The 12,186-nt window shown below is 48.0% G+C and overlaps 1 protein-coding gene across 6 annotated transcripts in view; it reads left to right on the top strand.

The window, feature by feature from the left end:
* AHI1 (Abelson helper integration site 1) overlaps positions 1 to 12,186 on the top strand; it is a 688,430-nt gene that overhangs the window by 401,309 nt on the left and 274,935 nt on the right. For all 6 annotated transcript variants that reach the window (XM_063917381.1, XM_063917377.1, XM_063917376.1 and 3 more), the window contains one exon: positions 4,663 to 4,774. In XM_063917381.1, the coding sequence (XP_063773451.1) occupies positions 4,663 to 4,774 (112 nt within the window). The remainder of the gene's footprint in view (positions 1 to 4,662; positions 4,775 to 12,186) is intronic.

The following is a 12,186-nucleotide window of genomic DNA, read 5'->3' as shown; positions in this document are numbered from 1 at the left end:
CAGTTTATTCCTCAGTCCTTTCGGATGAAGGAAATTCCAGTCTTGTCTATGATGGATGGTCTACCTGTTCTGAAGATGAAGATCAGGAAGACTTCTAAAGAATCCAGCTTAAGTTTTGTTCTGGACCCTCTGGTTTCCACTTTTTAGAAGCTTTGTGTACAAGTTATTCATCAAGTTCCTCTAAGATTCAAGATGGGTGTCCGGAGTCCACCCTTGAAGAGGGGGATACTGTCACAATCCTGACTGTAGGTTTATATTTGGTGACTTACCCCTGCCATCTGTCCTGGATCCTGTGTCTTTTCACTCACGGAGTTAAACAGCTTGTCAGCACTATGAGTTTTCCTGAGTTCTCTGCCTGAGAGGTAATCAGCTCCACCTGTGGTGATCTCCTGTGTGAGGCTGAATTCAGTAATCTAAAAGCAAGCATCCTGTGTTTTGCAGAAGTCCAGGCTTCAGTGTTCTCTTGGCCTGCTAGGCCTCATTCTACATCACAGCCTTGGCTAGAGTAGTCACATGACAGTGACATCACCTAATCCTGCCCACCAATCATCAAGGACCAGGAGGTATAAATCAGGAGGCTGAGTTGGAATCTGGGCCAGTTCCTTGTGTCACATACAGCCTTGTGTGGGTCTTAAGCTGAGCTCCCTAAAGGTAACCTTTGTACCTAAGTTCCTGTGGAAACTACCGTTTGGTTTATTTGTGTGTTGCCATTTGATTTCACCATTTCCCTGAGTCTCAATGTAAAGGTACAGCTGCAATGTTTCGTCTTAAAGGCACAGTACTGAATTCCGTGTTCTCCACTGAAAACCACAGCTGTCGTGTTTCAGTTTTACTACTGTTGTAGTTGGGATCTCCAGGGCTCAGTACCTCGTGCCTCAGCATCTCCGTGCTTCCAGCATCTCCGTGCCTCAGTACCTCTGTGCCTCAGCACCTCCGTGCTTCCAGCACCTCAGCATCTCCGTGACTCAGCATCTCCGTGCCTCAGTGCCTCAGCACCTCCGTGCTTCCAGCACCTCCGTGCATCAGTACCTCCGTGCCTCCGTACCTCCGTGCCTCAGTACCTCCGTGCCTCAGTACCTCCGTGCCTCAGTACCTCCGTGCTTCCAGCACCTCCTTGCCACAGCACCTCCTTGCCACAGCACCTCCGTGCCTCAGTACCTCCGTGCCTCAGCATCTCCGTGCTTCCAGCACCTCCGTGCCTCAGCACCCCTACGCACCCCAGTGTCTCTACGCACCCCAGTGCCTCCACGCACCTCAGTGCCTCCACGCACCTCAGTGCCTCCACGCACCTCAGTGCCTCCACGTACCTCAGTGTCTCCAAGCACCTCAGTGCCTCCACGTACCTCAGTGCCTCCAAGCATCTCAGTGTCTCCAAGCATCTCAGTGTCTCCAAGCACCTCAGTGTCCGCAAGCACCTCAGTGTCCGCAAGCACCTCAGTGTCCCCAAGCACCTCAGTGTCTCCAAGCACCTCAGTGTCTCCAAGCACCTCAGTGTCTCCAAGCACCTCAGTGTCCGCAAGCACCTCAGTGTCCGCAAGCACCTCAGTGTCCGCAAGCACCTCAGTGTCCGCAAGCACCTCAGTGTCTCCAAGCACCCCGTGCCCTTTAGCACAATTATACCTGGTATTCTTCACTGATTCATCAGTGCCTTTCCAGTTCTGTCTTTCAGGAGACCTTCAGCATGCCTCCTGTCTGCCGACCTAATCCTGCATGAGGAGAACCTAGATTCGGCCATCTCTGCTGCTGTTCCTCTTCCCAGTCACCGGGAGAAACCCAGAGTCCACAACAGTCCCAAACCAGGTCAGTGGTAGTATTCATATAATCCTCCAGTCGCCCGCACAGACTTCACTAACACCGGGTTCACAAAACCTTAGTCATGACAGGGAGTTGACGTGAGCCTACGCTTAGGCTCCATAAAAGTTCAGATTTCGGACTTGTCTGTTTTCTTTCAGAAACAATTGGCTTCTCTCCCTGTGGTCCAGACCTTTTTGAAAGGTGTTCTTCACATCCAACCTCCCTTTGTGACTCCCACGTCACCTTGGGATCTCAATTTGGTTCTGACATTCCTCCAGTTGGACTGGTTTGAACCGTTACAGGAGGTAGACGTAAAGTATCTTACGTGGAAGACCATCATGCTGTTGGCCTTGACGTCGGCAAGGCGTATGTCGGAGCTCAGGGCGTTGTCTCACAAGAGCCCCTACTTGATTTTCCATGAGGACAGAGCTGAACTCAGGACTCGTCAGTAATTCCTTCCTAAGGTGGTGTCGGCGTTTCACATCAACCAGCCAATTTTGGTCCCGGTTGTTACTGACACCTCTGCTTCTTCAAAGTCCTTGGACGTTGTAAGGGCTTTGAAGGTTTATGTAAAGCTAACTGCTCGTCACAGGAAATCGGACTCGCTGTTCGTTTTATATGATGCCAACAAGATAGGGTATCCTGCCTTAAAGCAGTCGATTGCTCGCTGGATCAGTCTCACTATCCTGCATGCTTATTCCACGGTAGGCTTGCCGATTCCTAAATCTGTACAGGCCCACTCTGCTAGGTCGGTGGGTTCCTCTTGGGCGGCTGCCCAGGGTATCCTGGCAGTACATCTCTGCCGAGCAGCTACTTGGTCAGGTTCGAACACGTTTGCCAAGTTTTCAGGTATGATACCTTGGCCTCTGAGGAACCTTCAGTTTGGTCAGTCAGTTCTGCAGGAACCTCAGCACTCTCCCACCCGGTTTGGGAGCTTTGGTACTTCCCCATGGTACTAAATGGATTCCCAGTATCCCCTAGAACGCAAGAGAAAATAGGATTTTAATTACCTACCAGTAAATCCTTTTCTCGTAGTACGTAGGGAATATTGGGCGCCCCTGCCCGGTGCTACGTTCTTCCTGCATTGTTATTTGTTTAACTACTGTTGTTTGGGTCAGCTGTTGCTGTTTTGGTTTCAAGTTTGGTTAGTATGGCTTTCCTCTTGTTCTGTGTGTGCTGGTTCGAAATCTCACCACTTTCTTTACCTATATCCTTCTCTCAAAGTTTTTCCGTCTTCTCGGGCACAGTTTCCTAGACTGAGTCTGGTAGGAGGAGCATAGAGGGAGGAGCCAGCACACGTTTTCAAACTTCTGTAGTGCCCAAGGCTCCAAGTGGACCCGTCTATACCCCATGTTACTAAATGGATTCCCAGTATCCCCTACGGACTATGAGGAAAGGATTTACCGGTATGTAATTAAAATCCTATTTTTCGTCTTCAGCTTCAATATAGGTAAAATGATTGTGTGTATATTGTGTTTCGAAAATATTTGATTTAACATGGGCATTGGAGCATCTGGTGTCAGTTGCTGATGTTCAATGTCTTGCAAAAAAAAGAAAAAGTCTGTTTGAAGAGCACCTGTCTTCCATCCAATGTGGAGGCAGTCATGTTTTTTGGACTGAACCAATATTTATGAAATTGCACCATAGGAATGTAATTGTAGATGCGTCCTGCATTTATGTGTGATTCTGTATCAGAGGATGCAGTTTCGGATAACCTGTAACACCATCGGTCGGCTTTGTAACCCATGAGGCTACACAGACCGTCCATCGCAGCTTCGTTACTGAGGCCAGAAATTCTGTCGGCAGACCAAGACCCTGGCCCCTGCACTCCCACAAAGCAGAGGTAACATGCCGCTACCTCCCTGACCCCAAACGGCTGCAGACTGTCAACAACTGATGTCTGCATCCTTACTACGTCCTTCAACATATTACCCATGCTATACATGTAGAGACATATGTTAATTTGTTTTTTTTTGTCTTTACAGAATTACATGTTTGTTATATGTGTTATGTATTGAATATAAGTGTTTTGTAATATATTTGTGCTATTTTAGCTCTATTATATAATATAGAAAAAAGTGTCCAATTCGTCCCATTAAGCGTTTAGAGACTCTATCACAGCAAACATAGGGCCGGTGCAAAATTGGTGTTTTCTGGACTGATAAGGGGCCTAATTCCGTCCTGACCGTAGATGTGCTAAATTTAGCACATCTACGATCAGCTTCCCTGACATGCGGGGGGACCCTCCGCACAGGGCTAGTCCGCCCCGCATGTCAGCCCCGTCGCACAAGTACAAAAGCATTGCACAGCGGCAATGCTTTTGTACTTGAAGAGCAGCTCCTGCGCGCTGGCAGGGAGCTACTCGTCGCTGTGAGGGTCGCAGCAGCTGCTTGTGACGTCACGCAACCGCCACGGCCCGCCCCTCCAATGGTCCGGGCACGCCTGCGTTGCCCAGACCGCGCCCCCTAAAATGCCGCCAGCCCGCCCAGCGACCGCCTCTGCCTGTCAATCAGGCAGAGGCGATCGCAGGGCTGAGACAGCCGCTGGCTGTCTGGCATGCGCCGACGTATGTGCAGTTCAGACCTGATCTCTGCTGTGCGAAAACGCACAGCAGCGATCAGGGCTGAATTAGTCTCAAAGTCTGTGTGCGCTTCATAGAAGACCTAAAATGTGCTCTAAACACCCATTCATATTGTTTCAAAAGTTGTTTAATCAAATAAAATCTTGCACCAGTCCGCCTGTTCTAATGATCCTATTGGTTTATTTGTACCTGTTTAGTAACTTTCCAGAGTTTGTTACTACAGATGAACCTTAGCATTCAATATCTTTAGATAATAATTCTCTAATGTCACTTTTTATTATTTTCAGACTGGATCTAATGTCTTACAACCAGCTCCATCATTGTTGTCACCTCATGCTAAGCTCAGGCTTACAGGAGCACCGAGCCCGCAGCTGCAGACAAGTGGTACCAGTCCATTAGGTAAGAGCCATTTCGTTCATGCTGTATACATGGGCATTGCTATTGCGGGTGCAGGAAGTGCCATTGCTAAGGGGCCCAGGGGCTTAGGGTGCCCACCTCTGGGGCCTAACTTAACTGCACCAAGGTCATAAAGTTGTCTACTAGGTTCCCAAAATTGTCCGCTAAGCATTGTGTGGTATAATGTAATCTGGTGTTGCATGTGTACAGAAATATTTGTTTTGAAGAGGCTGCTTCTTCTTGCTCCCGCCCAGATGAGTTGATGGATTCAGACTAGAATTTCTATAACAAAAACATGAGGGTGTGCATAGTGCATTATATCTACGTGTGTTGCACATGAACACCGCCCAATTTTACACAAACTTGAAATAAGAAGTACTTTGCTTATTAGTAGTCTTTACTGGCAATTTAGACAATAGGGCTTATAGGAAAGAACTACAAACTCACCTCCCTGGTGCATTTCCTCTAGTATTATTCCATACTTTATTAAATACATGGCACATAAACAAATCATTTATCTGATGGAAGAATAGGCCCAAGACCAGAGCTTCCCACACAAAACAACAATCTAATATACAGATATGGAACACTAATGCCTCTTTCACACCGCATATTGCAGGTCGCACCCGTGAACCTGACACAGGAGCTTCCTGGGTGTGACCCGAGTCAGGCCCCTTTTCCACCGCTGAATTCAACCCAGCATATTACCGTGTTGGTGATGGCGCTGGGACATCACATGATCTACAAGTGCTGCCCGTACATTCACTGTTTACACAGCACAGTTTGCCGGGTTGAACCCATGGGTTGAACCCATCGCCTCTGCCTTTTACATTGCGCAGCAACACGGGTTCATGTGCAATATCCCGTGTTATATGTTGTCTGTGTAAAAGATATAATGAGAGGCCAGCCAACACGTATTTTCAGAATGACTTAATCAGGGTTGTGGCCTCCCTCTTCTGATGTCTACATTTATACATCCTTCAGGAAACACCTGCGTGCTCTACATTGAAAATCAGGCCTCACTGATAATACAACAATGTCCCAATGTAATGTATACAGCATGATCAAGGAAGGATTACTGACATAATTAGTCTTCCCATACTATACCTTTTAACTGGGACACTAATAAATGACACAGATTCTCTGGCTGTTTGACTTCAAGCCTGCATTTCATGTGGCCTTACTCAGCCACAGAACCTGTGTAATCCATGAGCGTCCTGGTTGAAAGGGATGGTATGGTAAGTCTGCATAATAAAGGCTGTATCATCCTATATCAGTACTAATTAAAACATTCTGTTATCATTGCCCCACTAGATACATTGGGCCTAATTTTTATTTGTACTCAATTGCAGCAGTATCACAATTATTTGTGGATAGGAAAGAAATAAACCCCACAAAACAAACTGATTCAAAATTCTCAAAACACAGATTGGTAGATAAAGTCAAAGGTGGTTTGGTTATATGGACCTGTAAGGTCCATGCTTTTGACTGTGCATTGATCCATGTAAGCATTCCTCCCCTTCCCCTGCACAGGGCCGTCAACAGAACTCTTGGGGCCCAGTATACAGATATCTCTGGGCTCTCTTTCGGCATTAGGCTCTGCCCCCTAAACACCCGCAAATTGCGGCACAGCCCTGCTGCTGGGAGCCGGCATCTGGTAACAGGATTTGAAAGGAAGTGTGTGGTGGGGGGGAGTTTACGGGATGACTTGAACATAGGATAATAGGAGCTGCAGAACAGTTTCTGGACTTTGGGGCCCCTCAGGACCTCGGGGCCCGGGACAGGGGTACCCTTTGTACCTCCCTGTCGCCGGGCCTGCCCCTGCAGCTTCACAAAAAACTGTCAGGCTAACTTTTGCTGTTCATATGTTAAGTGAAGCTAAGATCATTGCTGGGGTTGTTACTATATACCTCTAGATGCCAAAATTCCCTTTTGTACAAATCATCATAAATTAGGTAGCACCCTCAGTCTGGTTCAACAACGCCCTGTTCCACCCATGCTGCATCCATTTATTATAGAGCTACGCCACTATCCACAAGAGCCCACGTTGGAATCACAGATTACTGTAGGTGCAGGCTCTTTTTAAAACTGTAAAAAGGACTTGCATTTGTAAAATGAGTATGCAATGATGTAGTTATAGAAACAATGTTGTAGAACACTTGAGACATTTGAGAATATGGTATTTTTTGCTTGTCTATTGGGAAAGTAATTCAGATAATGTTTGTTTAGTGTCACATCTTATTGCAGCCTAGGTGACAGTTCCTAGTTACTGGGTTGCTTATGATATAGCTGAATGATAATAGTAGCGTATCACAAAGTATGTTTTGCTATTTCAGAGTAAACACTTAGCATCCAAACTTTGTGCAAGCTGCTGCTTGTGCCTTTTTTCCTACTGTGACATATACCACTTGTATGAGTGAATATGTTGCTTTCATAAAAAGCAACTGAATCCATGTTATATTATAATGAATTAATTTATTGATTTATTTACGTATTACATTGGGGAGATTGCTGTGTGTGTGATGGGGGGGGTGTCTGTGTGTCTGTATCAAGGACAAAGGATGCCAAAGATGGTTTAGGAGTCAGCTAAGGAGGAGGGAGAGAGCTGGCTGGCAGGCCAGTGTCGCGAAAATCGAGAAGATGGGCGAGTGAGCCCTATTCCCATTTTGTCACCTAAGGGGGTCCGCTGACCAGTCGGGCAGAGGGTAGATAAGGAGCAGCAGGAAGAAAGGGGTGGCAGTCAGCTTTGTGATGGGGGATTGCTGTATGTGTGTTTCAGGGGAGCTGAGTAAGGGGGGAGGGGTGGTCTTCAAGTTGCCGGCGGCTGGGCTCCTGGTGACCACCATACCGGCGCCGGAATCCCAACCGCTAGCATACCGACATCTTTTCTTCCTCTTGGGGGTCCATGACCCCCCTGGAGGGAGAATAGATAGCGTGGCGCGCATAGTGCGCCACCGTGCCCGCAGCGTGGCGGGCGCAGCAAGCCCGCAAGGGGCTCATTTGCGCTCGCCCAGCTGTCGGTATGCCGGTGGGCGGGATTCCAGCGCCGGTATGCTGGTTGCCGGAACCCCGACCGCCGGCAAACCATACTATACCCAGGGGGGAGAGCCATGTGGGTGATACACGCACAGTACATACATATTCCCTTTTTTTTTAATGGGCATCGAACTCTAACTTGCCTCCAGGCAATGGGGATAAACTTGCGCCACTGGCGTTATTAATCATTGCACCTGCTCCCGACCAGTATCACCAGGCAGCTTGGGTATCACTTGGTTGCATCAATATTTCATTATTAAATTGCAGCAATAATTGTTTGCCATAGATTTAAAAATAGGCCCAAGAATCTCTTAAAACTACATTTTATTAACTGTAAATTGTCATTGAAACTATGAAAAATGTTTTTATGCTCCTTTTTAGCAATTGTCATTGTCCAGAAAAAGCATTAAAAGTGAGGAACATTAATTGCAGAAAAGGTCTGCATTTGCTTAGCTTTCGGTGTCTGACATGAAAGGTCTCCATCCTTCAAAGTTTTTTTTTTTTTTTTTTTCAGTAAATCGGCTTAAAAAGTTTTTTTATTGACCTTTATTGGGCCATATTCATAGTCTTTATACCTCCACCACAAAATCAAGAAAGTACCCCGGAGTATATCTAGTGGCAGCTTAGTAAATATGTCTGGCTAATAAAAAGAGCTTAGTGAAGAACACAAAAGAAAGCCAGAAAGCAATTGGTATGTATTTAATATTAATGCAAAAAGCATTAATTTAACATTGAAGCTTCAAAACCCATTCAATGACAATTTCCGCTTATACTGGGCAGCACAGTTGGTGTAAGGGGGAGCATTACTGCCTCGTAGGTTTTGGGTTCAATTCCCACCACGGCCCTAAATGTGAATATGTATATTCTTCCAGTGCTTGCGTGAGTTTACTGTCAAAATTAACCAGGACTGATGTGAATGGCAGATAGTCGCTGCAGCTGGGCCGGTGCTAGGGTGTTCGGCGCCCCCCTGCAAACTATAAATTTGCACCCTCCCATATTTCTATAACGTCCTAAGTGGATGCTGGGGACTCCGTAAGGACCATGGGGATTAGCGGCTCCGCAGGAGACTGGGCACAACTATAAAGAAAGCTTTTAGACTACTGGTGTGCACTGGCTCCTCCCACTAAGACCCTCCTCCAGACCTCAGTTAGATTCTTGTGCCCGGCTGAGCTGGATGCACACTAGGGGCTCTCCTGAGCACCTAGAAAGAAAGTATATTTAGGTTTTTTATTTTCAGTGAGATCTGCTGGCAACAGACTCACTGCAGCGAGGGACTAAGGGGAGAAGAAGCGAACCTACCTAACAGGTGGTAATTTGGGCTTCTTAGGCTACTGGACACCATTAGCTCCAGAGGGATCGACCGCAGGACCCGACCTTGGTGTTCGTTCCCGGAGCCGCGCCGCCGTCCCCCTTACAGAGCCAGAAGCACGAAGCAGGTCCGGAAAATCGGCGGCAGAAGACTTCGGTCTTCACCAAGGTAGCGCACAGCACTGCAGCTGTGCGCCATTGCTCCTCATGTACACCTCACACTTCGGTCACTGATGGGTGCAGGGCGCTGGGGGGGGGTGCCCTGAGGGCAATAAATAACACCTTGGCTGGCAAAATATACATCATATATAGTCCTAGAGGCTATATAGATGTAAAATTACCCCTGCCAGTATTACAGAAAAAGCGGGAGAAAGTCCGCCGAAAAGGGGGCGGGGCTTCTCCCTCAGCACACTGGCGCCATTTTTCCCTCACAGTTCCGCTGGAAGGAAGCTCCCTGGCTCTCCCCTGCAGTCTGAATACTACTGAAGGGTAAAAAAGAGAGGGGGGGCACTAATTTTAGGCGCAGTATAGATATTATAAGCAGCTATAGGGAAAACACTCATTGATAGTGGGATCCCAGTGTTATATAGCGCTCTGGTGTGTGCTGGCATACTCTCCAAAGTTCTTTGTGGGGTCCTGTCCTCTGTCAGAGCATTCCCTGTGTGTTTGCGGTGTGTCGGTACGGCTGTGTCGACATGTTTGATGAGGAGGCTTATGTGGAGGCGGAGCAGATGCCTGTAAATGTGATGTCACCCCCTGCGGGGTCGACACCTGAGTGGATGGTGCTGTAGAAGGAAGTACGTGATAGTGTCGACTCCTTACATAAAAGGTTCGACGACATACCAAATGTGGGACAGCAGGCTTCTCAGCCTGTGCCTGCCCAAGCGTCTCAAAAACCATCAGGGGCTCTGAAACGCCCGCTACCTCAGATGGTTGACACAGATGTCGACACGGATACTGCCTCCAGTGTCGACGACGATGAGACTAATGTAACTTCCAGTAGGAAGGAATCTGCTGATAGAAAACAGGAGGCTATCCTGAAATCTATATATACACACACAGGTGTTATACTGAGACCGGCTATAGCTTCAGCCTGGATGTGCAGTGCTGCTGCTGCGTGGTCAGATTCCCTGTCAGAAAATATAGATACCCTAGACAGGGACACTATTTTGCTAAACGTAGAGCATATTAAAGACGCACTTTTATACATGAGGGATGCACAGAGGGATATTTGCCGGCTGGCATCCAAAATTAGTGCAATGTCCATTTCTGCCAGGAGAGGGTTATGGACTCGGCAGTGGACAGGTGATGCAGATTCCAAACGACACATGGAAGTTCTGCCTTATAAGGGTGAGGAATTGTTCGGGGATGGTCTCTCGGACCTCGTTTCCACAGCAACAGCTGGGAAGTCTACATTTTTACCCCATGTTCCCTCACAACCAAAGAAAGCACCGTATTATCAGGTACAGTCCTTTCGGCCTAATAGGGGCAAGCGGGTTAAAGGCGCGTCCTTTCTGCCCAGAGGTAGAGGGAAAAAGCTGCAGCATACAGCCAGTTCCCAGGAGCAAAAGTCCTCCCCCGCTTCCTCTAAGTCCACAGCATGACGCTGGGGCTCCACAGGCGGAGCCAGGTGCGGTGGGGGCCCGTCTCAAACATTTCAGCAATCAGTGGGCTCGCTCACGGGTGGATCCCTGGATCCTTCAAGTAGTATCTCAGGGGTACAAACTGGAATTCGAGACGTCTCCCCCCCCGCCATTTCCTCAAATCTGCCTTGCCAACCACTCCCTCAGGCAGGGAGGCAGTGTTACAGGCAATTCAAAAGCTGTATTCACAACAAGTGATAGTAAAGGTGCCCCTACTTCAACAAGGAAGGGTTTACTATTCCACAATGTTTGTGGTACCGAAACCGGACGGTTCGGTGAGACCCATTTTAAATTTGAAATCCTTGAACACATATATAAAACAATTCAAGTTCAAGATGGAATCGCTCAGGGCGGTTATTGCAAGCCTGGACGAGGGAGATTACATGGTATTGCTGGACATCAAGGATGCTTACCTACATGTCCCCATTTACCATCCTCACCAGGAGTACCTCAGGTTTGTGGTACAAGATTGTCATTACCAATTCCAGACGTTGCCGTTCGGTCTCTCCATGGCTCCGAGGGTCTTTACCAAGGTAATGGCGGAAATGATGATACTCCTTCGAAGGAAGGGAGTTTTAATTATCCCGTATTTGGACGATCTCCTGATAAAGGCGAGGTCCAGAGAGCAGTTGTTGGTAGGGGTAGCACTATCTCGGGAAGTGCTACAACAGCACGGCTGGATTCTAAACATTCCAAAGTCACAGCTGGTCCCTACGACACGCCTGCAGTTCCTAGGGATGGTTCTGGACACAGAACAGAGAAAAGTGTTTCTCCCGGAGGAAAAGGCCAAGGAGCTGTCATCTCTAGTCAGAGGCCTCCTAAAACCAAAACAGGTGTCGGTGCATCATTGCACGCGGATCCTGGGAAAAATGGTAGCTTCTGGGAAAAACCTGCGATTCCATTCGGCAGGTTTCATGCAAGAACTTTTCAGTGGGACCTGTTGGACAAGTGGTCCGGATCGCATCTTCAGATGCATCGTCTGATAACCCTGTCTCCAAGGACAAGGGTGTCTCCGCTGTGGTGGCTGCAGAGTGCTCATCTTCAGGAGGGCCGCAGATTCGGCATACAGGACTGGGTCCTGGTGACCACGGATGCCAGCCTTCGAGGCTGGGGAGCAGTCACACAGGGAAGAAACTTCCAAGGACTATGGTCAAGTCAGGAGACTTCCCTGCACATAAATATTCTGGAACTAAGGGCCATTTACAATGCCCTAAGTCAGGCAAAACCCCTGCTTCAAAATCAGCCGGTACTGATCCAGTCAGACAACATCACGGCGGTCGCCCATATAAATCGATAGGGCGGCACGAGAAGCAGGACGGCGATGGCAGAAGCCACAAGGATTCTCCGATGGGCGGAAAATCACGTGTTAGCACTGTCAGCAGTGTTAATTCCGGGAGTGGACAACTGGGAAGCAGACTTCCTCAGCAG

The sequence above is a fragment of the Pseudophryne corroboree genome, chromosome 4 (assembly GCF_028390025.1).
Source record: "Pseudophryne corroboree isolate aPseCor3 chromosome 4, aPseCor3.hap2, whole genome shotgun sequence".
In the NCBI taxonomy this organism is placed as follows: Eukaryota; Metazoa; Chordata; class Amphibia; order Anura; family Myobatrachidae; genus Pseudophryne; species Pseudophryne corroboree.
Note: the sequence above shows the minus strand (reverse complement) of the source record. Positions and strands in the feature narration are given on the sequence as shown.